Source organism: Dermacentor andersoni, chromosome 2 (assembly GCF_023375885.2).
Source record: "Dermacentor andersoni chromosome 2, qqDerAnde1_hic_scaffold, whole genome shotgun sequence".
NCBI lineage: Eukaryota > Metazoa > Arthropoda > Arachnida > Ixodida > Ixodidae > Dermacentor > Dermacentor andersoni.
Window position 1 is genome coordinate 41,966,094 of NC_092815.1, and position 25,887 is coordinate 41,991,980.

Consider the following 25,887-nt stretch of genomic DNA (forward strand, 5'->3'; position numbering starts at 1 on the left):
ACGCAGGGGAGAGAGAAGAGAGGTAGGTAATGTTACAGGAAAGTAAAGAGAGAAAGAAAAGCAGCACTGACACACTGTAACAGTCGGTCACTGTCATCGAATAATAAATATCACCGCAAATGTACTATCACGGCACATAATCCAGGAAAGCTACTATTATACTAGTAGATTTCCGAACTCTATAGTATACTGGAATGTCTCGTTTACAATGTACAGCGTCCGGTCACGTTCACGTCGCCTTGTCATTGCTTAGTCCGGATGCGTGTACCTGTCACCTTGTTTACAGAGCAACAGCATATTGACTCTGATGCGAAGTGAACCGCAACAGGTGATTTTATTGCGATAGCAATTATATGGACACTCCAGGCACATTTCTGCCGTTGCTGTCGCCGTGAGGTCTTGTATAAAGTCCAAGGGAGATAGATAGATAGATAGATAGATAGATAGATAGATAGATAGATAGATAGATAGATAGAGAGAGAGAGAGAGAGAGAGAGAGAGAGAGAGAGAGAGAGACATTTATTCGGACCATCAAGGTGGTAGCTCTTGAGGCCGTCGCCGCGCGCCGTATGCTATATGTGCGAGTGAAAGCGTGTGAGGGTGAGCTGGCGATCGCGGCTCAATCTCACGAACGCAACGGAGGTTAGCGGGGCGGAAGTGCGCCGTCTTCCGTCGCGCGCAAAGTTCCAGGGAGAGGGGAGGGAGAGGGGCTTTCTACTGCGGGCAACCCGGGAGGCCGCGCGTGCCCGCCCTGGCCGCTGTATCTTGAAAGCCATCTGCGACGGTGACAGAGTCCGCCGCGCGCTGTGTTTTCGCGGCTTAGGTCGCGTTGATGCGAGACGCAGAACGAAGGCCAATTCGCTCGCTGCTGCTGCCGCGCTTCCTCACTCCAGCTTTTTGACAGCGAGTTCCCGCGGTCATCGAGTAAGATATGTTCATGTTTGCTTGTGAGCGCGTGGCACGATGCTTATTAATTTAGTTAGTATGCCTATGTTTCCAAGTTAACATTCTCTACATTGATTGGAGTGACTGACAGTGCAGCATGCGAGGTCTGCGGCGCCGAAGAAAATATCGACCACCTGCTGTGCCACTGTCCACGATATGCCCCAGAAAGACAAGAACTTGCCAAACCTCTCCAAAAACTGGACAATCGGCCGCTTTCTGCGCAGGTGCTGCTGGAACACCGCCCCCATCGCTCGTCGGCCCATAAAGCGGTGAGGGCGCTTTTGTGCTTCTTGAGGGCGACAACTTGTGCGACCATCTGTGACTATTAATGCAATTTCTATAAGACCACACGCGTCAGCGAACTCACCGCAATTTCCTTCTTTCCTTCCCTCCTCTCTCTCCCTGTCATCGTTGTTCTCCCCTTTCCCGTTCCCCCGGCGTAGGTTAGCCAACCGGACGTTATTCTGGTTAACCTCTCTGCCTTCTGCTTTTCTCTTTCCCTCCCTCCTTATACGGCCGATAAAACTACCATCCTTACTTCGTATAGCTGTCCACTAATTTACTATCGCAATCGATGCTTCGCCTTTCGGGTGATCGAAACTGTGGCTTTTTTTTTTTGAAATTGTGATGATCTCGGGAGCCGCGGCGCATATTTTCATTTTTGTATTTGGAAATGTGCGAACTGTTTCATTTTTACTGTCATAAAACAACCAGGGTATCAACTCGGCAAGAGCAGCGCTTATACCACACTTATTCAAATAGTCTTCCGGCCCTTCACGAGCAGTTGCGGGCGCTCAAAATACTGCTCCGACGAGAAAAATAATAGCACTATAAACGGTTAAGGAAGAGGCATGCGTTGAATCACACATTTATACGCAGTCGGGGTCCCAGTGTTCTTGTGGAATTTAAAAGAAAAATAAGAAATGACTTGATATGCGATCTGAAAAAAGGTAAGCATGCTCACTTTGAGCGTTTTTTCACGCGAATCACGTGAATTAAAGAAATTAATGTAGCAACGGGAAGCGACGACATCGTTCCTATATAAACACATTGCAAAAGAAATTAGCGATGTATTGTGTTACATCATTAATTTAACGCTATCAAGCGGAATTTTTTCCGGTTGACTTAAAGCTAGCGCGCGTATGCCATTCTATGAGTGTAGCGAGGAGAAACAGCTAGTTCTCAAATCACCGCCAACTTGCAGTTTTAAATGTATTTTCCGAAATATTTGAAGAGGTACTTCATGACAGGTTGTTAAATTTTTTTTTCATCGTCACAATATAACCGTGAAATCACAATACGGCTTCCAGAAAAACAAAACAAAAACAAAAAAAATAAAATAAAGGAAGCCTTCTGAGGAAGGTATACACCGTGTAAAAGACAAATAATTGCTAATATCGAAGAAAAGCTTTGCATTGGGATTATTTTTACGCTTAAAAGAACATTTAACTCCATCAACCTTCAATTAAGCAGGAAAGTTATGGCGCACGTGGCAACATAGCTGACCTAATATGAAGCTATCCCTGAAATCGTAAATAATTTGTACATATGGAAGTTACTGCTTCCAATAAGTTGTTAAATAAGAAAGAAGTTCCACAAGGCTCGAAAGTAGGCCTACTTTTGTTTCGAATATGTGTTAGGTACATTGTACAGATACAAGATTCACCAGAAATAGTGTTATATGACAATGGCGCAAATCTATTTTTTTTCATACAGCCCTAAAGAACTAGAGTGAGGCGTGACTAAGCATTTGATGTTGCTAAATTATTGACTAAATGCAAATAAACTACACTTAAATAGAGAAAGGACAACTTACATTATCTTCTGGTCAAGCAACAAAACGCTTAACTTTGAGCCCAACATTACCTACGACGGTGCCTTATTGAAGCGTGTTATTAACGAAAAGTTTTTACAGCTATAGCTTCATGAAGAGTTATCATGGAACGCGCACATGTAAATAATAATTGTACTGAACTTTCTAAATCCCTTGGAATGATGTACAGAACAGTGCATTTGCTACCGATCTGGCCTGAGGAACAACTCTACTGCGCCCCCCCCCCCCCCCCCCCCCCTTCTTTTTCTTTAATTCGAAGCTCTCCTCTGGAGCTCTGGTTTGGGGTACGACAACGAAAACACATCATAAAAAAATTACTTGCCTAACAGAAGAGAATGTTAAGTATTTATGCTAAGTATCGCAGGTTTCTTCCGAATTTGCGAAAAGCCCTGTTATTCAGCAAGCATTCTATACTTATAGGACAGACCAAATATATTACACGAAGGAACTCTGCTACATATACAGCAGAGAGAATTTATCGAGGAAACGCAGTGAGGTTGGCTTGAGGTGATGTCCTATAGCTTGCTTCTATGCTCAGAGTTAAGGGGGAAGAGGAGAGGGGTATGTTGAGATGGGTATGAGAAGCGGTGATGAGGATAGGCTTAATAGGTTGAGATTATGCGAGTATACACGTCTGTGTCCATAGGGCCCGTTAGCAGTCTCGTACCTATAGGTCTGCGTTGATCGAAAATCTATCCCGCTGTCTAGAGCACCCACCCAAATTTAACATAACTTCAGACAAAACGCAATGCACACACCGAAAACGCGAACAAATTGCGGAAGACAGGACCTCAAATTTCATTGCAGAAAGAAACTTTTCAATAGAGGGGATAATTTGCTAGAATTTGACTGCAGCAGAGGTATCTTTTAAGAACAAGTGAACAAAATTTTAATTAAAGAATGCATAAGCCTCGACTGATGAAAGTGATATTTACGTCATGTTCTTTTTGGCTTAATAAACGACAAGTTATCATTTGTTGAGTTTTTTTTTTAGTGGGTTGGTAAATATGAGAAGAAATAAATTATGTTTTCTTGTCTATTTCTCGTTTATGCGAATGAAAACTGCATTACTGAATATTTTGAAACATAGTTTTACGGCTCAATTTTAAACGGGTCACCAGCGAAGTACACAGGACAAGCGATCAACAACGGCGTTTGTCCCGTGTATCTCGCTGGGTGCCTTCTGAAATTGCGTCGTAAAACCCTTTTTCATAATACTCGTAGCTAGCGCATCTTATTGTTTTGAATATAGTTTTGAAATGGGTATTATGTTCGCTTTTTTCATGTGCGAGTGCTAGCTAGATGTGTGATACCTATGCTCTAAAGGGAATTTTTTTGAACGAAGCATTACTTTAATTATGTATTGATTGCTTTTTTATACCGACTGATGTATACCGATTTAGATGACTGATGTGTACTTATTCCAAACTGTTGAGGGGCCAAGGTACTCTGTCAGGCTATACGTCTGCATGCGCGCTTTTATTTATTCCCTGCCTCCTGTCGCGTGTGTGCGAGGAATTAATAAATCAAATCAAACGTGGTGCTCATAGTGGTGGCCATATGTAATCAGAGTTTGTCGTATATAAAGTTGAAGACACCATATCCTATGTGGATAATTTTCACGAAGATTTGACGCTTCGCTATAGGGGAGAATCAGCAGCAGCCATTTCTGCTAAAAACGGGTTTCGCTCTAATTAAACGAAACAGCTGCTCCAGTATAAACATGTCTTGAAGATAATTCTGGCAGGCTACGGAACAGAAACGTGGATTCGAAGCGGCTTACATTGCACCCGCCGTTTGTTCTTTCACGGTCGACGTCAAATTTAGGTAATTTACAAGTACACGTGCTTTCACCCTTTCCACTCGTGGCGCTGTTTTGCTTTACAGTCCCTCCTCGTTGAGGGGAATGGGTATACCGCTAACCTCCTCACCTAGCCAGCTCTGTCGATGTTACAGTCCCGTCAGCCGAGCTTCGCATCCACGAGCCGAGATCGGACCTCCGCTCTCTCACGGGCTGGGGGTCCCAACCCCGGCACGGCGCGACCCTCCCAGCGCCAGCAGCATGCACCACGGCAGGGGGTTGCAGCGGAAGCAACAAAGCGCGACCAAAAGTGAGATGGGGGCCGAGTTGGCGGGGGATGATGGTTGGGCACCCGACGTGCCGGCGCCTCTCCCATTGGCCCGAGCGGGTCCCGGGACGTATAGCGAGCGCCGGGTCAGAGTGGGCGGAGCCTGGCTCGTTAAACTATCAGCGACACGCTCGTTGCCCGATCCAGACGTCCAAATATGGGCGAAAGGCCTTCACCTCCAATTGACGCCGAATAGCGAGAGGAAGCGGCGGCGGAGGGGCAAGTCCCGACTCTACAAGCGGGAGACACCAGGGAGCGCTGCTGCGCGGCCTAAAAGAGCCCAGCCAGTTTGTCTACGCCACGGCCCGTAGACGGTGACCAGGACCAGACCCTCCGGGACCAAGGTGCGGCGTTCAGGTGAGACAGCGGAAAAAAAAAAGTTGTCACCGGTCCTTCTTTTAAAAAATCTCCTTTCCAGGCAGATTCTTCGCAACCCGCTTTCCAGACGGAACGCGGCGTGAAAGGGGCGCTGGCACGTGGGAGGTCTCAATTGGCGCGCCACATTGTAATGCCATCTTCCGGGTTTCCCTAATATCGCTGATGATTGCTAATTGGTTCCAATGAGTCCGACCGGCGGAGCTCATCTAGAGAAGTTAGGCGCAATCAGGCATCGTTGCCGGCGATTCACCGTCAATGACGGCAATTTCTTCTCGTTCCTTTTGAAGGGCCGTGTCCTGATTTGGGCCCTTGGCGCCCAGCGCGCACGCTAGCCAACTCGGCTGACGGTCCAGACACAGTCGCGCTGACGCCCTGGCCGTGTGTGCGCGCGTGGTTTTTCCGTGCTTCTTCTGCGCGTCCACGATTTTGGTGTTCGAAACGCTTATGCGTCTTCAGTTATTTCTTTTCTTTTTTTGCGCGACGTATATAAAGTAAAACTTGGACTTTACCTCCGTCAAGAGGCTGCAAAAGTCTCCGCCGCTGACGCCAACGTTAGCATCGCGGAGCGTCACCTGCAAGGATTACAATGGCGGAACACCGGGTCTCGCTCTACTCTGTTGCAGTGTGTGCTGTGTCGATTGGAGTTTTTGGTACTTACTGCGCGTTGGTTTTCCGTGGGCACTTAGGAAGTTTCGTACCAAATGATACGGCGCTAAGACGACCTAAACGTGACAGAATGGAATATTGGCGCTACCACGACCTCAAGTCGCCATGAGGTATGTTCTTTCGAAGTACGGCATATTCGATATATTTTCATTTTTTTTGGCCGCCTTTCGTGTACTATGCAGCACAGCGCGAGAATATACAGTGATTTTTCTAACTTAATGGAACCTTCCTGAGGTTCTTCAAGTGTTCGGAGGAACGACTGCAAGTATATAGGTGGGCGATTTAATCTTTATATCGCAAATTTTCGGAAATATGTGAAACAGTGAGACATAAAGCAGACGGAAGAGCCACACGTTGTACATACAACGTGCAGATGTCGCCGATGTGGGAGGGCGCTGCTTAATTGAGCCAAAATGTGCTAAGAAAAAGGAAAGAAGGACGCAAGTAGGTACCGGAGTAAGAAGGTTGTGTGCACTCGGACAGTATGATCATAAAAGATCCTTGCCCGAATTTCGCAAGTGAGCAAGACAGTTCTGAGGGCAAATTCACAAAGTTTTTCGTACGTAGCAAGTGCTCTTTCAAATTGGCCGGCCTCCATCGCTAATAATATGTTCAGCGGCAACGTTGAATGAATTTTTTTTATGCGTGCTATTCTAGCGTAAGAGGTTTTTCGTGAATAGTGGCTCCGAAACTCAGAAGAGGTCGTTAATCATACAGGGCATCCTGCCTCTTTAGAAATCGCTGCATGCCCGACATCGAAGCATACGTGAGAAGGTTGAAACTGACGAGTGGCATACTGCGTTGGAGGACTACTATTAGCTGTAATTTTTACGGTATTTACAGAAATAGTATGGCTTTAAGAACATTTCCCAATAAAGGAAAGAAAGAAGATATCAAGAAATGAAGTCACCGCTTTGTTCACTGTTATTGGAGCTAGAACTAAAACCATACCTCAGACCGTTGGACTCTCACGTTTCGTCTCGTAGTGAAAAGAAGGCCAAAGAAAGGGGGTATATATAGTTACAAAGATATTTTATTCCTGTAACCATTGACATCTGTCTGAGGCAAAGGCTAGGGTCAGAAATTGGAACAGCTACACCCTAGACAAGCGTGGTGGCCGAGTCTATACACTGTTCCAGCTTCAGTCGCGGGGGGCGGTTAAAACAGTGAGCTGATGCATTGTCGCATGGTTTCGCTAAGTAAGCTTCGTCGTTACGCTCCAGTCTAATATTAATTTCCATTCTGCTTGTAGGTTGGTCGCAGAAAATTGCCCTTTGGCAGAAATTCACCAGTGCCTTCCGTGTTTAAAAGTATACTATAAGAAGTATCGTTATGTTACCCTCGAATGGTATATTATTGCGCTTCTCGAGTCGTGAATAAGCATAGGTCGGTAGAAGTGGACATTCACTCACATACACACACACACACGCTCACACTCGCCAGCACTCACTCACTTTTATACTCACGTATGCACCCACGATCACCGATACTCATTCACGTTCATACTCACACTTACTCTCCCTCGCTGGCATTTGCTCGCATCCTTTTCTGTTGAGAGAAAAATAGAGTTGTCGTTTGCTGGCGACGGCGGCTCCTGCTCATTTGGTTAATCACACTGTGTAAAAATATAAGAATAGGAGTATAAGAACATTTAACTACACTAAAGTCACGCTCACTTCAACTCGCTCTCACTCGCGCCCACTCACGCTCGTACTAGTGTTCATTTTCAGGTCACCATCAGTCACTCGCGTTTACACTCACTTCTAATCACGCCCCTCCTCACTCATACTCGCGACCATGAAATGAGTACGAGTAAGTGTACTCACGAGTGAGTATGCCGACCTATGCGAATACGTCAGTGTTATTTTTAACAGAGACGTGGCTCGTTAGGGACGGATTAAAAAACGAAACGAAGGATGGGTGGTGACGTCACCCTGCAATTCAATTCAATTAGGTTTTATTTCCTTCTCCAGAAGGGACAAGCAGGAACTAAAAGCTGACGTCTCAGCTTAGTTCTGGCAACTAAGCTCTCCGTTACGCCATAGATTTTGACAACGCCTGCTGGTTGCCTTCGTGAGTAGGTGAAAACTCAGCTTGGAATCACTCGTAGTCTTCCGGCCCAAAATTGGTCAGAAATGCGATAATACTGTTAAACTGGCGACTGACAGACAGGGCTGCAACCTCGGTTAGAGTGCGCAATTCCAAAAGACAATTTTGTTTTTAATTTTTCCTATTAAGAACCAACTTCACTTCCGTCCAAGAAAGGAATTTTACGGTTCTGCAAGCACCACTTACTACAGACTAAGCTCATTCAGCGTTAAAATTGCGTGTCCCCTCAAAGGCGGAGTCATACGACTGACATATGTCCGCGGACGAGCATGATGCGAACTCAGTGCCACCGAATGACGTCGCACACAACTCTCTGCATACGATCGGCTATAGAGGCGCGATTTGTTGCAATTCAGCCACGTCAGGCTTGCCTGCAGACTGAATGAGCCATTCGGCCCGTCGTGTGAACCGAGTGGCACGGGTGGCGCTCGGTGTTACTCACCTTCTGTTCCTGGAGTATGGGATTACAAGCGTAAAAAGAAAACGCGATGGAGCTGGAGAAGAAATAGGGGAAATTAACCGTTGTGTTTAATTCAAACGTAAAAATAGTAAGGACAAAGGAAGTGAAAGTGGACGAAAAGACAACTTGCCTCCAATGGGAGCCGAATGCAAATCTACTGCATTACGCAAAGCACCACTGGCTTTATCACACGTTTATCAACCTACGTTTATCACACTAACAGTGAAAGACTCTTTCGAGAAGTTCTCATTTGCAACGAAGTCCGTGGATGTCTGGCGTACACATACTTTAAATGAACGAATGGGACAATTACTCGTGACGCAGTAGGATCAACAGTCGTCACAAATGCTGGCGTCATTAAAGAACCGTCGAAGTGCTTTCATAGCTTTGTGATGCACTTTTTAAGACCATGGGCCTAAAAAACTCGGGAAGTGAGAAAGGCCGATGTGATGCAATTAAACGCAGCTCTGCTCAAGTCTGTTTCTTTCGTATAGGTGTAAATAACAAATAGTTGAGCCCTTGGATCCCCTTATTATTTCCCGCCCGGAGTATTGAGAGTAATTCGTAGTTACGCTCGCACGCAGTAACGGGGCCGTGAGCCAAGCTTCGAGAGGCATTCATCCAGCGGCAGCTGAATCGGGCCGTGCACCTGAGCAGCAGCGGCTGTGTCAAGGTCGGCCCAATGCTGCAGGACGAGTCGGAGTTGCAGCAGCCCGTCGACGATGACCCGCAGGCCGACGAGGACGCGCGGGGGCACTTCCACAGCATCCAGGTGATGCTGGGGCTGCACCAACAGCACCAGCAGCACCAGCAGCACCAGCAGCACACAGGCTCCTCTCCGCCGCATCCCCAGCAGCAGCAGCATCAGGTGTGCGCTCGGCTCTGGACGGACGCTGTGTCCAAACCTGAGCTTGTCTTTTACTTAATTTCTTGAACGCCCGCGCGTCACATACATACATACATACATACATACATACATACATACATACATACATACATACATACATACATACATACATACATACATACATACATACATACACCCGCCATGGTTGCTCAGTGGCTATGGTGTTGGGCTGCTGAGCACGAGGTCGCGAGATCGAATCCCGGCCACGGCGGCCGCATTTCGATGGAGGCGAAATGCGAAAACACCCGCGTACTTAGATTTAGGTGCACGTTAAAGATCCCCAGGGGGTCGATATTTCTGGAGTTCTCTACTACGGCGTGCCTTATAATCAGAAAGTGGTTTTGGCACGTAAAACCACATAATTCATTTTTATTTACATGCATACGGAAGGAAGGAAGGAAAGAAAGAAAGGGAAGGACCGTAGAGGTTATCCCGAACAGAACAGTCGGCTTGCTACCCTATACTGCGAAAGGGAGGGGCAGTTGAAAGATAAGAAGAAAGTACAGAGCGAGACAGCGAACACAGACGCACGAACCCTTCTGGTCGCGATCCCCGCGCACTATAAAAACACCCTACCGCGTGCAGCACAATGAACACCAATTCAGCTCACAGCCATTTTCGCAGGTCGGTTATCTTTTAAAGTCTGTATAGCAGTGCGTTCGTCGCCCTCTGCTGCGACTTCAAAGGGTTTATTGCCAATCAACGAGAATGTCGTGTACATATTTAACACATCGAGAAAGAGGAAGAAAACGAAGGAGTGCTGCGAGTTCAACCAGACAAGCGTTCGACTGCTCAACACACAGGGATGGCAGATAAAGAGATGGAAAGACAAGTGAGAAAGAAAAGCCCACTGTACACCTACGAGGGGGTATACGCTGCACAATGGCAAGCGGTCAGTGTGCATTGCACGCTCTTATAGCTACAACAACGGCTTGGGCTGCTTTTGTGGACATTGTGACGATTCGTGCATCTTTCTTTCGCCTGTAGTAATCACCAATATAAATTGTTTCTTAATGTAGAATTTCCGCTCATTGCTTTCCATGGACTCGAGCTGGTCAAAAGGACCGGACTGAAGTTAAGAATGTTCTATGTCTTTAGCGTACTGCTTAAGAGTGCTGTTTTCAAGAGAGGGAATGCGACGAATGATGTAGCTTTTATGAAGGGTTGCAAGTGCCGCTTTTGTCCGAAGACATCGGCGTACTGGGAAAGGAGATGCGAAACGTTAAGTGTGAGGTTGATGGATCTAACTTTAAATGGAGGACGTCAGCTTGGCTCTATGGATTGATAAAACTTCTTGGACTAGTTGTAGGCATTTATTAACATTGTTTTTGGGCACTAGGGTAGACACCCGCTTTGTGTGTGTGTGCCCTTTCCTCCGTATGTCTGCTATAGTGCCCAAAGGAAAGGAAAGGACACAAACACACAAAGCATTTGTCTACTGTATAGCCCATAAACAATGTTTAGTTGGTTCTATGAATGGTTTCTCACAAGAGTACTTTCGTATTGTTGCTTAAAATAATGGGTGAATGCGCTCGATGCAACGCTGGCTTGTTGTGTGACTGAAGTGGATGGAGGCGAATAGTTATGGGACAAGAACGGAGACTCGTAATGAAACCTAAGTGATATCCGTTGCGTCCATTGTAAGAAAGGTGTGGTTGCTTGATTGTTGACGGCTTATCAGTGACCGATGCCAGCGAGACGCTCGGTAAAATTATGCTAATTCGGAAGCACAAAAAAGAAGAAAAAAAAAGAACCAAGGAGACGCTATGCATCTCAAAACACTTTTCAGCCTTTCCGCTACCTGAAAGAAACTGCGAGAACGCCTGTGAATAACGCCTTCGTGAAGGTGAACTTGCCAAGAATATCGTATTTCACTTGCTTGCTGTCGGTTATTAATCCAAAATAATTGATGAAAGGAAATGACGGTTTATTTAGGTTTATTTTTGCAAGTAAGGCATTGTTGTGGCGCTGGTCATATACTTCCTCATTTTATTTTAGAAGACTCCCTTCGAAATTCGCCTATTCCTCATAACTTGTCCATTATTTTTCACTCATAAGACCTTCAATGAACCGACATTCTTCGACACCTGCTTTCGAGTTAATTGGTTGCCTTACTGTTTAATTTTGAAAATTCGTAAGAAACCATGCATACCGGTTCGCAATTATGTGTAGTTTTTTTGTAAAAAGTCAGCGGTATCACCCAAATTGTATGGGTTAAGAGACAGTGTTTAACGCTGAGTTTATTACACTTGAAAACGCTGAGAGCAAGGATAGGAGGCGCTTAGACTTATGAAAAAATAAATTGAAAAAATAGCGCACTATGGTTTTGGACCTAATCGACTAAACGGATGCTCTACCAAACTACATTGCCTAGAATATGCTGACCACATGAGATTGAAGCTTACTTCTCATGCTTGATGAGGAGTTGCAGATTTGACAATGTGATAAGTTTTACTTAATTGGGTGTGCTTCATTTATTGGTGCAAATGAAATCGATGAAGACAAATACAATACACAAAAATATTGCTTTTGTAGAATAATTTTCTGCTGCAGCAGCATGCGCCATTATGTTTAATAAGGGGGCGAAGCATTGAACGGTAATGCCCAAACAACTGCAAGAAAAAAAATATCTACGGATTCCGCGCACAGTGGAAATCGATGTAAGCGAAGGTTTGTATGCTGTTTGCTTTGATTGACGATAATTAGCGGTGATGTCGGCGGCGAATTCGTAATTTCTTCAGTGTTTAGTCCAATACGAGAGTGGCGAGTTGATGTTACACGCTACCTTGCGTGCACCACTGCTGTTTGTCCGTGTAGTCCGCAGAACACACAGGGAGGCGTGTTTGCTTGAGGCGTTGTGCGTCATTGTTCATGATGTCTGAGAGGGTTGAGCATTATCATTGCATCACATGGCACGTCGTATTGCGGTAGAAGTGTTAAACATAAATTTAATTATGGGGCCGTAGGTAATTCAATTAATATACTTGTATGTACACATTGTATGCATACATTCGCGGTCTGCACCACGTTTTCCTGCGTGACGAAAAGGCTCCTGTTCCGCGCGACGCTTCTCTCGGGCCTGGGTGTCCTCGACGCTGAGCGCACGTTTTACAGCCATTTGCTGGCACGTGCTTACGTGGTCCATCTACAGACGTGGCCAGCAGGCTGTTGAGACCCCAACTCCAAGCGTTCTCTTCAGGCTATGGACGTTTGTAATGTTTGCACTATCAGAGCCCAGCACGCGAGCTCTACAGCCCAGAACCTGCATTTTTGTCCCATAGCGAAGCAAGCACAGCACGTGCCACACGCACAAAACTGTGCAACGCTGCCGTGGTGTTGCAGAGTTACAAGAAAACCAGCGACACGTACGGCAAGACCATTGCAGCAGCGCCTGGAAAGTCGGGAGAAGAGGCAAAGAAAGCTTCGCTTTAAAAAAGTATCCGGCGCGATTTCGACGTGAGCGTCGACCGGCATCGGCTTTCGTCATTGCAGCTTTGTGAAAAACAACGCGACGCCGGATCACGCTCGCTTGGCGCCGGTCTGCCCACGCCAAATAGCAGCGCCGACGTCGCGAGTGGCTCGCGAACGAAGAGACAACAGCAGAGATAAAACTATCTGAATACGCTGCTTCGCGCTCAAAATGTGCTTAATTAAGCCGAGCGTACCTTTTGTTTGAGAGGAGCCAATGAAATTCGCGCGTCCACGCAGGAAATGCGTCGAAAAATCGTTTCTTGGAGTTTTGGTTCAATACGCGGACAGCCATGTCGCAGGAACTCCGTTCAGAACTAGTTTGTGATCACTTCACTAGAGCTTTTCGGTTAGGCAAGAGGGGCTAATACACAAAGAGAAGAAAACATAATTAAGGGGAAAAATTACCTGGTATACTCTGTACGGGAAAGGGGGGGGGGCTATGGTTGAAAAGATCAGGAAAAGACTCAGTGCCCTTCCACTTTGGGAAGAAGGATGACCAGCGAAGCTGTGTATGTGGGCCGCTTATTGGCGAGCTGCATCTCTGTCTCCGGGTGGGCCCGGCATTGCACTATCTTCGAAATCGGCGCACGTATGGGGATTGCTGAACGCCTGCTTCACCTCTGCCGCCGGTGAAGGGCACTCCCCATACGTGGGCCGATCTCGAAGGCGGTGAAATTCCGGGCCGACCCGCGGGGGAGGTGCAGTTCGCCTTAAGGGGTCCACATACACAGCTTCGCTGGTCATCCTTCTTCACAGAGTGGAGGGGCACTTTGAAAACATATATACATATATGGCAGGAAAGGGAAAGCGAGGAGCAGACTGGCAACAGCCATCGTAAGGGGCACAACACTTGCCTGCTCTTCAGAAAGGAGCAGAAAGAAACAGAAATGGAAAATAGGAAGAAGGGGAGGAAAGAGGAAAGAAAGCGAAAAATGACAAATCTCAAAAATGAAGCAGAACACACACAGCACAGGTCACACACACCATTGGTCGCACACAGTAGGGCCGGTCACTGCATGTCACGCTAGTAAGAATGTTAGAATAGTGCCTGTGGTACTGTAATTTGAAAAAGTCTGCTTGAAAGATGCACTTGAAAAAAAAAAGCACTAATGTGGTCTCAAAAGCACACCATGGCTTTTGAAGCTTCTTTGGCTAACATCGTCTGGGACCACGGTCCGAAACTTCTGCTTTTCGCAAGATGACGCTTGCCACGCTAGCCGAGCGGTGGAGCAGAACACTCTTCATTGTTGCACTCGAACGAGAACATTCGCACAGGAGGTGGGCAGTTGTCTCCTTTGCACCCACAAATTTCACATTCGGTACTATTTAGTCGTACACTTGACAGCCTCGACATTTCCGATACTGGAGAAATGTAATGGTTTAGTAGAAGGGGATGGAAAGTGTTATGCACAGTTAAACAGAGAAAATATAATTCAAATAAATTTGCAGAAACACTTAACGTCGCTAACTTCTTATGACCTTCATCTCCAGCTGTGCAACCAGGGTGTAGTCGACTACGTTCCCGCCACGAGTATCTCCACACTGGACCCCATGGCAACCAGCATGAGCGGCCTCCTACCAGGCCTCATGTCCATGGCACCATGCGTAGGGATGCGAAGTCGCGACCTGGCTGGCCCACTGCCAAGCATGGCTTCTGCGCAGCCAATGGGATGCCTTGGTGGCGCCGACGGGAGTTTGCCTGCTCCAGCGCCCCGTAAAGAAGGTATGCTTTCTTGATAAGCTACGCTGTCTTGATAAAGAAACACGCGCCCAAGATTTCTCGTAACTTATTTTTTCGCTTCCTTGCATTTTACTGTAATGCTTACCTATAGGTAACATTTTTGCGCAATACGTTGTACACGGGAACAGATGACTGCACCCCTTTGGTGGCATGCAGAGCCTTAATGAAACACCAGAAGCCCATTTGGGATTCATCTGTATGATGTGCATCCGCCATTTCTGGCTAATGTGAGTCAGCAAGTCAGTCAGTGAGTTCCAGTTGCGTGGCAACTGCCTGAAATCGTTCTGAAACGGTAGTGTGCATTCGACACCGGGGCGTATAATCGCGGAACTGTGCGCAGCTGTAAAGGTTCGTAAGAGCAAAGGCCCGCTAATAATGACCGCGAGAATATGTTACTAGCGAGGGCGGCTGTCCAATGACGAGCAGTTTTTATGGACTACGAGCTCCGTGAATTCGGCCCCAGTTAATTATATATTTGTGTAGTCCTTTAGGTATTATTTCAAAAATAAAACGGCAGCAGCAACTGGTAAATAAATAACGTTCGTTGAAAACGTGGCCGGGAGCACTTCATGCTTGCAGCTTCACTTTAGGCGTGGAATAGGTAATCGATTTTTAGGCGCTGTGGAACCAGAAGCCACATTTATAACTACTTTGTAAAGCTTTGTGTAATCGATGCGTAATTCTAGATGAAAGTTCTGCACGGTGTAATCTCTAACGTATTCTTGCGTTGGTAAGTGAAGTGCTTTAGTTGTAGTCTAAGACAGCGTATAATCGTTCTGTTGCAGAATCTCAGAAGAGCAAATCGTCTGAAAAATCGTCGTCTTCGGACGCAGACAAGACAGTGAAGAAGAAAAAGACGAGGTAAGAGACAAATCAGAAAAGAAGTTTATATAAGAGCTCGGCACAATACCCGTGCATCGCGCAAATCGGTCATGCCTGATGCGCGAACCCGTCAAGTGTTGGTTCGGTTTCTTTCAAGTGGACAGTTCAAGGTCCTTGTGTAGACCAGCCTCATTTCCAATGTGTATCTCTGTCCTGCTATTGAAAGAATGTTCAATGCCGGCGTCTTTTTCACACTGGTGCAATGCGATTTGTGGAAGCACTCAAGCTTTCACGAGGTTTCTGCGTGATCAGAACAAGAGGTAACCAAGTGCAAGAAGGAAAAAAAGTCTGTGAGAAGTTACTTGGCTCGGAAACCAATTTTGGTGAGTACCGCGAAAACGCTTTGCCGAAGTGTACGGCAAAAAGTATATATATTCAAAGTGAACTGCAGACGCTTGGAGCAATCTTTTTTCGGCACTTCAAAATTGAGGCTCGCTAAAAAAGGAAGCAAGCGAACGGTCCAATGCCTCTACTCAACAAGATGGCGCAACGCGGCTCCGTGTATGAAGCAGTCAATTTCTCCTTTGTGAGGTGCGAAAGTGCTCGCTGAGTAGAAGAAACGAACAACACGAAATCGAGTTCGAGGTTCGGTTGGGTAACCATTGAAGCTTTCGGCAGACACAAGTAGTTCGATCGTCACCTACGCTATCCACGCTGCAATCCGCACGGGAGCAATATCGTTGGCTCCTTGCAGCGTCCGCGTTGTGTGGGTTCTTTCGATAAGAGAAACGGGCTCGAAAGCAGGAGAGGACAAGCACCCGGCGCGTGTGCCGAGGGCGTCGTGGCGCTCTGTCGCTGACCCCGATGTTGCGAGGAGGCCGCATTTCGATAGGTGCGAAATGGGAAAGCGATTGTTTAATACCTTTCGGAGTAAGTTAACCGAAATTATCAGAATGAGTTTTTTTTTTGCCCCTTGCCTGGGTCAAAGAACAGTCGCGCCAATATTTTCGCGCGGCACTCAATTAATGCAGGTACCACGTGGGCAGCAAACCTTTCATGAGACGACGTACCTGCAGGATTTAAGGATGATGCTGTAAAACTTAATTAGAGCAGATGTCTAGTCGGTCTACCAGGGGTATAACGGGGTTAGGGAAACGAGAAGTGACGGTAAAGCCAGCAATTGGAAAATGCTCGCTTGCTACATGCGAATAATAGCCGATTCCGCCGCAACTGCGTACCACGCTCATGGGACGTTGTCGATCTCGACGCTGTCCACTTGGCCCCTGTGCTGTCGTCGGAGGGCTGCATACTTGGTACACTTCCATAGCTGCAGGTGCATGGTAGTTCGGTTGAAAGCCGTGTTGCACGCTGGACAACCCGTTGGCATCGGTGGTAGCTGTGCCACCGTGTTCGTCTGCAGGCTTCTTATCTCCTTGTGTGCACACCAGCGCTCTATAGCGCATGCGGCGTTTCAGAGTAGCAGCACCGGTGCGGGTCTTGTGCACGCGTGTTTGGCAAGTGCGTGGCAGGCTGGCAGGCTAAGGATCTTCCTCAGGCGTCTGTCGACCTAGGCGTTCTCGAAGCTCTGCTCGTCTGTGTCGTTGCTCTAAGAAGAAAAGGAGCACACGTGTTTCATGCGGAGCACTCAGGCCTCCAGCAGGCCTGAGTGCTCCGAATGTGACATCGTCTAAGAAGGCCGGCGCTCTTTTGAAAATCTTGGCTTCAAAATAATACTTAAGAAATAGGAAGAAGAAAATTAACCGTTGTCTGCTATTCTCTTTAAAATTTGTGAGCTGTCGGCCTTCTTGCATCATGTTGCGGCTCAAAGCGTGCGTATTCTTTGTTATCTATGGAAGTAATTGTCTTGTGTTAATTAATGCGCGGCGTTCATGTATAGGCTGGGCAATTTGGAGAGCAGTATGTATACGTTACGGCGTCTTGCACAAATCTGATGCAAGTAGGCGTTAAAAGGTTCTGCAACGCGTGTCGCTGATGTAGGTGTTTCTTTACTTTCCCTCTCCTTTCGTCATTGCAAGCGCATTATATCAGGCACTGTGCGGTTCTTGCGACATTCGCGATTCTTGGCGAGTCTTGCACAATTGCGCAATGCCCTTCTTTTCTCTTTTCTCACTGATGCACCGGCGAATGCGTTCTGTTGTCTCGCGCAACAAAATATGGTTAGAGGCGGGCGCAATTTTTGAGTCCTGTCGCGAATGTACCCACACATTGAAACCCAGACAAAATGCGGGGATAGCGATAGGGATGGCAGTGAATATCCGAGAAATTGTCGACAGCGGCTACATTTACAATGTTTTGTGCGTTTACTTCAATAGGACGACGTTCACGGCCTTCCAGCTGGATGAACTGGAGAGGGCCTTCCAGCGCGCGCCCTACCCGGACGTCTTTGCCAGGGAAGACCTGGCTCTCAGGCTCAATCTCAGCGAGTCCAGAGTACAGGTAAGAACTAAGGAAGCTCGGAGAGCTCATTGCCGCGATCTTCAACTGGGATGTTCTCGCGTAAGATTTTCTTGCGTGCGCTCTCTTATCATCACTGCTGCCTGGTACATGCGGTCAGACCGCCACCCCACTTTTGCCAGGACCTGTATTGTCGATCAATCACTTTCATTGACGTCATTTTAGGGGAACATTGGTTTGTTGAGTCGGTGGCAGCGGATATGATCAAAGAAATGGCGCGCTTTTATGAGCGTCGTTTTTAGGTTGTGTAGTTGTCGATTGAATTTTTAGGGTGCCAGTGTCTGTGCTCAGGCGTCTCGCTGGACGACACGCCACTACAATGCGGGAGCGTTGCTGATCGCAATCAATCGCCGCCAGGGTGTGTTGGTGCCGCCATCAGTTCAGTAACTGTATTAAAATACAGATAACTGCCGTTAAATCCTTTCTGTGATGTATTTGTTTGTTCACTGACTTATTTGCTGGAATTGCTATCAGAACACATGCTGTTATACGCGTCGCTAGGCATTAAGCGTTAGGCTACACACGTGGATGCTAATGTATGACACTTCAACGCTCTAGGCCACAGAACATGCTCCCGTAGCAAGTTCTGCATACTGCTGTTCTGCTCCCGTAGCAAATGTCCTGCATACTGAAAATACCTTGTAGCAGAATCACGGGTCGGGCTGAAGCGGTCAGCATTCATCTCCAGATTGGTAGGAAATAACGAAGAGAAAAACGCAGATTCATCGCAATGTTGAATCTAAATTACGCAAATCGTCTTATACGCTGTTCCATTAAGACGTCTGTGTGCTTTAGAGACAACCATAATTCGGCATGTGTACAGCTCTTACGTTGTGATTCATTGTTAAATTACGCAGAGAACTGGTGCCTTCACTGACACTACTTTGTCGGTCAATGTGCAGGGCTATACAAGTTGTCTATTCGACGAAAACGGTTATTTACGTATACTTATGTGCACAAAAATTCATGAAGAATTAGCAAACAAAGCTTCGCTTTAACCGCCAAAAATAATGAATCTCAAGGAAAGAGAGAGGAGCAGCAAAGGACACCACCTGTCCTGTCAGCTTATCGAACTTGTTTTCTGTTTCTTATCCACGGTGTTTCACAGCTTTGCACGTGAATGTCAAACACGACCTGCTAGTCTACGACAAGCACAGATGTTTCATCGCACTCGAAGCGCCATCCAAAGCTTTTCGCAAGAACTCACTGGCTCACAGAAACTGACGTACCAGGCAATCCTCACGGTGCGCGGTCCGATTGTGAGGCTGCAAGAACACTTGTTTTTTCGCTAGTTCTTGCAATATATCTTTCCAATGAAAGGCTTTCGGAACATTTTGAGTTGATCGCTAGAAATTTCGGTCAAAAGCCAGGAGGCACTCCAGGAACTTTTATTGACAGCCAATAGAAATCGCGCAGAAGATTTCGTAAGCACGTTTACTGCAGCCCTCCTCTAAAGTTACCTGCGCCGGGTGAGCCGTTCTCGAATTACTTGGTGGTGGAAGAGCCTCTTGTATCTTCTGGCGGGCCCGTACGTTGACATTTCTGAGGCGCAATCATTTCCTTGCGCAAATGCCTCGCACCAGCGTCTCGAAATGATCTCGAACAAGTCTAAATAAGCTGTCGTACGTCACCCGCAGAATGCCTGCAATAAGGCGGGTGCGTTGAGGAAGGAGCACAAATAAGTCACGAGCCATTCCACTCTGAGAAGGTGGATCACCAGCGAAGCTGTTTAGCCCACGGCACAGGGTTGACATAGAATTTTGAACATATTTATTGTCCTCATCGGTGGTCATCGTGACGATAGGTGAGAACGCACACATGTTCTCGTATCACCTCTGTTAATAAATGCGTCCGTCACGTAAGACAATGAATGGCTCATGCCCTCTTAAGCGATCGTCCATGCCACCGTAAATAAATAAATAAATCAAAGCGGCCTCCCCATTATAACGACAAAAGGAGAAATGAAATTCTGCGCTGGAATGATGAGCGGCAACGGAGCCAGCTGTAGGAGAAGACCAACGTTTGTCTAGTAACGTTGGGAGAAGACGACGATGCTCGAGCCATTGCTGATGAGGATAGTTGATGATGATGATGACGATAGTTTCCTCTGGCCTCTGAATAGCTCATACCTTCTTAAGCAATGAGCGGCAACATAGCCATCTGTACAAGGAGACGACGATGGTGAACGCGTGAGCAGTGGCACGAGCTCGTTCGCGTGGTTGCGCCGAGGTGCGCCAACGAGCTAGTTCGCGGGTTCTAGTCTAGTCATGTACAGCTCCACTGTAAAAAAAAAAAGAAAAAGAAACTGCTCAATTTTGTTTAGCGTTAAGCTCGTGTGAGTGACGTCGTGTCCAAGCACAATGCGTGAATGAGCCCTTACATGTGTATATATAGACCGGAATAGGTATTATCCAATATTGCTCCGCTCGATCAGGACTCGTTGTTTCCGTTGAGTGTAAATGCCATGCCGTATACTTTTCAATCCTCCTCTTTTTCTTCCTTTTTATTATTTTTAAAAATTTTGCGTATTCCTAGCTTCGGGATATGCGTATGTCAGGGAACGTATTACATTGTCTCCGCAGCATTAAGGCACCTCAAAGAAAGAGACAGGAAGAAAGAGAGAAATAAAATGAAGCGATGTTCTTGCACCAGAAATATTTGTCCTTTCAAGTATCATCGAAGAAAGCCGAGTGACATTCCTGATTCTCATGTAAGTTTACTGAGGGGGAGTGCGAATACTCGAAACCTTGAACACGAATTCAATAGTTCTGTTTTTAATCAAATCATTCGATTCGGTTAATCAATATTCGATTACTTAAACATTAGACCTTAGCCGACTATAGGTAAAGTTAGCACAATTATTGGAGGGTGCCCGTCATGAAAGAAGGGTCCACCGGCCTTTGCAAGCGCACAGTGTAAGCTCACCAGGAAGTGTGGTGGTCTTTTATTCATTGCTCGATTTCAAGCTGCCCACTTGTGTGAACTTGTATAAAAAAATATTGCATGTATTGAAGTAAATAAATAAGATTCTTGCTTTTTTTGCGCTCCTATTTCATTCAATGGAATAAAACAATATTCCGTATATGGGGTGTCCCAGCTAACGCTAGCTGGGACATGCGGTATAATTTATTATTCCAAGCCCGTAGTTCTCGAGTTTTCGCAATCAATACCGTTCGAAAATTTCTCTGTTCGGACAATTAACGCTAAATCTGCTGCATTATAGTTTCCTCTAGTATAGCTTTCCGAATGCAACGTTGTGCTCCTGTACATTATAGTCATCATATGTTCAGGTGTGGTTTCAAAACCGTCGTGCCAAGTGGAGGAAAAGAGAACCACCTCGCAAGACAAATTTTCTTCAAGCAGGTAAGGATTCTACTGCGATTCTTCACACAACTCGAGCTATAGAAGCCCTTGATATATATATATATATATATATATATATATATATATATATATATGTATATATATATATGTATGTATATCTCATAACTTCTAGCGCAGTACACACACAGCAAGGGTTACAGAGTGATTTAATTTCGCAAATTTGCACTGCTATTTTCTTCACCGTGTTATTTTGCCCGTAAGGTTGGCAGGCCCTATAGATGGCTTCTCCTTGGCGCGATAGCTAGAAAATCAACGAGAAAATAAGCTTACCGAGGATTAAGTGGTGTTTACATCGCACCCCCCACTCAGTTGCGGCCTTTCAGAGTAACAACAAACCGGTATCCAAGACCACGCTTTCGTGTGCTGCAGCCGCTGGAAGCGATTGTGGTCGCCGGAAAGACGTCGTGGCGGCCATGTCTTAAATGACACTTTTTTTTCTGTCTTAACTCTCAGGACGTTTTCCCTGAGCTGCGGAATTGATATTGCCAGTAAGGCTGCGACGAATATTTAGAACACCGTAATATAGAGAAAATGCCTAAATTAACCTCCATTCTCCCACATTTCTTCTCTCCTACCTTCTCACCTTCCTGAAAACAACGAAACCAGCGGCTGCCCAGAGTATGCAAAAGGGAGGCCATCCGTACGCTAACTCGTCGCCGACGCTTCCTCCGCTCAACGCTCCCATGGACTCGTGGGGTTTCAGCACTGGAAACCCTTACGACTTCGGCTTCCAGACGTCCTCGCCTCTGCAGCACTCGCCCGGACAGGCTTCGGGCTCGGGTTACGGCGGTGCGGTTTACTCGACAGCGGGACCTGGTTCGATGGGTGGGATGGCGGCCAACCCGAGCTCGTTCTACAGCACCATGCTGCCCCCGACGCAGGACCAGCTCCTGCCGCCGCTTCCGCCGCCGGTCAGCTCTGCGTCTACCGGCATCGGGCAGAGACCCTGCGGAGCGCCTTCTCCCGACGCCCACCAGAAGTGCTCGTCGCCCATGCCTTACGCCTGCTCCGCGAGCCCCGACAACATCAAGAAGCAGGGCGGCAACGGTGGCGGCAACGGCGGCCTGATGGGCACCAACGGAATGCTGGACTCCGCCGAGCTGCACCAGATGGGCGCGATGCCGCACCTCATGATGAAAGGAAAGGACAACTCGCTGTCGCCGCTGCCACCGCTGGACTTCTTCACTTAATGCGTGCGCGCTTCATTGCGCCGAGCAGAAGAGAAACCGGTAGTCGTCCGGAAAGTCTCGAGACGGTGGTGACCCGCAGCAGCATGCTCCAGCCAGCTGCTGCGCGAATAGATTCGATGCTTCGCAGTAAGTTGGGAAGACGTCTGGCGCATCTGGTGCCGTAGGTCCGTTCCGCATGACTACACTGCTATGGTTTTGCGGCTTTGTGACAGAAGTGGGGACACGATTTTGGACCCTTCGAAGTGCCCAAATGCTCTTCCGAACGGGGTGCGCTAGAAGCAAGTGAAATGTATGGGTCAACTTTAGCAAACGAAAAGGAGAAAAAAGACTGGAGGTCGGGGATGTGACGGAATCCGTCGGCTTTCCCTTGGACGACAGAACTGGAGTTTGTGTGGATGTGGCTGTTATGAAACTCCGAAATTGGTTCCTTCTATAAAGCCAGCTGTATGAAGTGCACTTTCTGTGTTTGTAGTTGCCAGCCTACACCCTCTGGTATTTCACTATCTGTCTATTGTGTGTATATATATGTTTTCATACCGAATAATAATAATAGTATTTGGCTTATTTGCTTTTGTCTGTATCATACGAGAGACAGTGGATCTAGAACACTTACATGTTCTTTTTTTTCGGTGAGCGAGGCTAGTGGCTGTCTTGGAAGCAGTCACAAATGTTCTGAGTAGGTAGGAGTCGCTCCACAGTAACTATTTCAAACGACTGATACTTCCATGTGCGAAAAAATGTGCTTCACATTTAAACAAACTGGCGCAGACATAGCTAGTGCCTCTCTTCATTATGTTACGTATGATCGTGGTGACTGCTTTTATCTACACGCAAGCGACTGAGGTGTTTGCAGTTTGTCTTCTCTGTAAATAAGGCCGATGTACTCCTGAACAACGATCAACTCGTCATACAAGTTTGCTAGCTTGTTTCTAAAAATGAGAACGAGTGGTTAGCGCAAAGTAAACTATATGTCGAGCCTAACTTCAAGGTAATGTTTCAACATGCCCAAACGACAGACGTTGCTTGTTTTGGAAACTTTACACCAATGAATCTTGCAAACACCTAGAGGAGTAATGTAATTGAGTATTTCGCTACATGTATGGATAGTTAACAATAAATATAACCCGTTATGCCCGCCTTACAAATGCATTCCTCTGTAGCAGATGGCCCCGCTAGCCATAATGCGGGCGCGTTCTTCATGTGCTCGTTTGATACAGTGGGGTAAAAAAAAAAAATATGTTCGCCACTTTACAACACTACTTTTTGCACATTTAACATCAGTGTTTTTATTGCACCTGAGTGTACTTCCTGCAGATTTGTACAGTTGCGAATTGTGCTGTGGGATGTGTGGTTCAACATATATTGAACAATAAGGCGGGCACACGTGCATTTTCTGGTCAATGCGTGTATGTGCCGTTTGTGTTGTTTTGCAAGGCCATTATACCGAAGGCCGACGAGGGTATTTGGAGCGGAATTGTGAAAGTAGCACGGCATTCCTCATGGTCCTCCAAATGTACCGCGTTCAAAGTTACTAAGTAAACCATTCACGTAGGGGAGCTCGTAAGAGCACTACGTTAGCCTTTCTATAGAAGGTCTCCCGCTATATTGTTTGAGGCTAACTTTACAGCAGGCTAATTACTTCGAATGGGCGCGTTAAGGGTTGAGCATGCTGACTGCATCGGGAATCAAGTAAACCAAACAACATTGCACAGCTCTCTCTCTCTCTCTCTGAGTTGAAACATGCTTAAAACTGATATGCTCATGTTTCCCACTTCTCGGAGGCCCAGCATCACAACTCTGAAAGCATTATGTAATGTGAATGTGCAATCAGACCGAAGAATTATTTCTTTCCGATTGGACTAAGAGCGGTTCTTCACGATAATCTCATTATCGGTTAGGTGATGTTTCGCCAGCTCATTCAATGGGCAAGAAATTATCTAAAGAAAATGGATCTCAACATTAAAAAAAAAGGAAAATGTACTGGTTCGTTGTAAAAGTATGTAATGAATGCTGAAATGTGGTTGTAAAATATGAACATGGTGGCAAGTGACTGCAGTCATGGCTTTGTGTGAAAATTCTATTCGTAGTTTTTGTATGACATGTAACATGTGTGATAATTAAGTGTAGTATATTGCTGACAGGAGAAGTCAGTATCTCATCTCGTTTTTATTTTCCAAGGCTGAAGCCTTTTTGCTTTCTCTGATGAAAGTAGCGAAGTCCGTGACAGTGCCAAAACGTGCCTTCCTCTTGTTGTCTAGCGTGAGCGAAATGTTCGTGCGCTTACGATGGCAGATGAAGAAACACTTGTAAATATTTTCGTATCGCCTGTTGTGTAATTGTGTTGCTTGTGTGTACGGTCTCAAGTCACAGTAAACGCTATTGCTCAATAAGATACACATCAAGGTCGCAGTAACCTATCTTATGTGAGGCAGGCCTTTTATGCTAACTATCGCAGATACGTGGAATACGAACGGGATAGTTCGAACCAACAACATAAATGGGAATGATTTGACGTCTATCAGTATGGTTGAATTGAACCTTGTCGTCCAATACGAAAGTCTGCATAGTCGAAGACGACTTGCACAATTATGCGAGATCCATCAACGAAACCTTAGCATTCTTTGTGTTTGAGTGATCCTGTTCGCATTTTATTTGTCCGCGATTGGGTCTTTCCGAGGTGCATGCAGTATTTTTGTAATGTCTAGTCGTCATCGTCCTTATGTCCGACTGTCGCGTACTATTGTATTGCTTGAATTTTTTTACATACTTATATTTGAATATGTCATGTATGTTCATCGAGCAAATCATTTATGTGTTTGCCTTTGACGCCAGAGCAACACCGACGTGCCTTAATTTTGTATAAAACATGAGCTCCGAAATAAACATATGCGTTTCTTGCTATCGTTGTGCATGTGTGTGCATGTGTGTGTGTGTCTGTGTTTGTGTGTGTGTGTGTTGGGGGGAGGTACATGGGACATTACGCTTTCTGTGTCATTGCACGTGTATCTCATGTGCACGTATCGATAGACGAGGCAAGAGAGAAAAAGGTTCACAAGTGGGTCATCGAGGTTTAGCTCGACACATTTCGACGGTTCTCCGCCCGGCAGATAGAGCGTGTTGAAATACGTTGTCGAACGATTCAACAACTTTCTCAACGGTTTGTCGCCATATGAAGGTTCAAGAATTAAGGAAATCAATAACGTCCTCATTGGTCGCAAACTGGAAACAGTAAGCGCGGATACAAGAGGAGCCTCGTTCCCGGGATCGAATAGTGAAAGATACATGAAACGGATCAAAATATTGCCGCCGATAACGTTACTTCCTAATGCAAAATTTCAGCGCAGCTCTTCAGCTGTTTCGGCTTTTCTTTATATTG

General features: G+C 46.3%; 1 protein-coding gene across 2 annotated transcripts; it reads left to right on the forward strand.

Annotated features, from left to right (window-relative positions):
• The first annotated feature begins 5,046 nt into the window (after nucleotides 1-5,046).
• Nucleotides 5,047-25,412, forward strand: LOC126542381 (uncharacterized). 2 transcript variants are annotated; one of them, XM_050189434.3, is made up of 7 exons: nucleotides 5,047-5,265; nucleotides 9,106-9,389; nucleotides 14,391-14,622; nucleotides 15,426-15,501; nucleotides 17,796-17,919; nucleotides 21,228-21,300; nucleotides 21,928-25,412. In XM_050189434.3, exons 2-7 carry the CDS (start codon nucleotides 9,204-9,206, stop codon nucleotides 22,509-22,511), a joined length of 1,275 nt encoding a protein of 424 aa, XP_050045391.2. In that variant the 5' UTR covers nucleotides 5,047-5,265; nucleotides 9,106-9,203; the 3' UTR covers nucleotides 22,512-25,412. The 2 variants fall into 2 exon arrangements, with proteins under 2 accessions (XP_050045391.2, XP_054933201.1); XM_055077226.2 differs by lacking the exon at nucleotides 5,047-5,265 and adding an exon at nucleotides 5,568-6,062.
• Nucleotides 25,413-25,887: the final 475 nt, after the last annotated feature.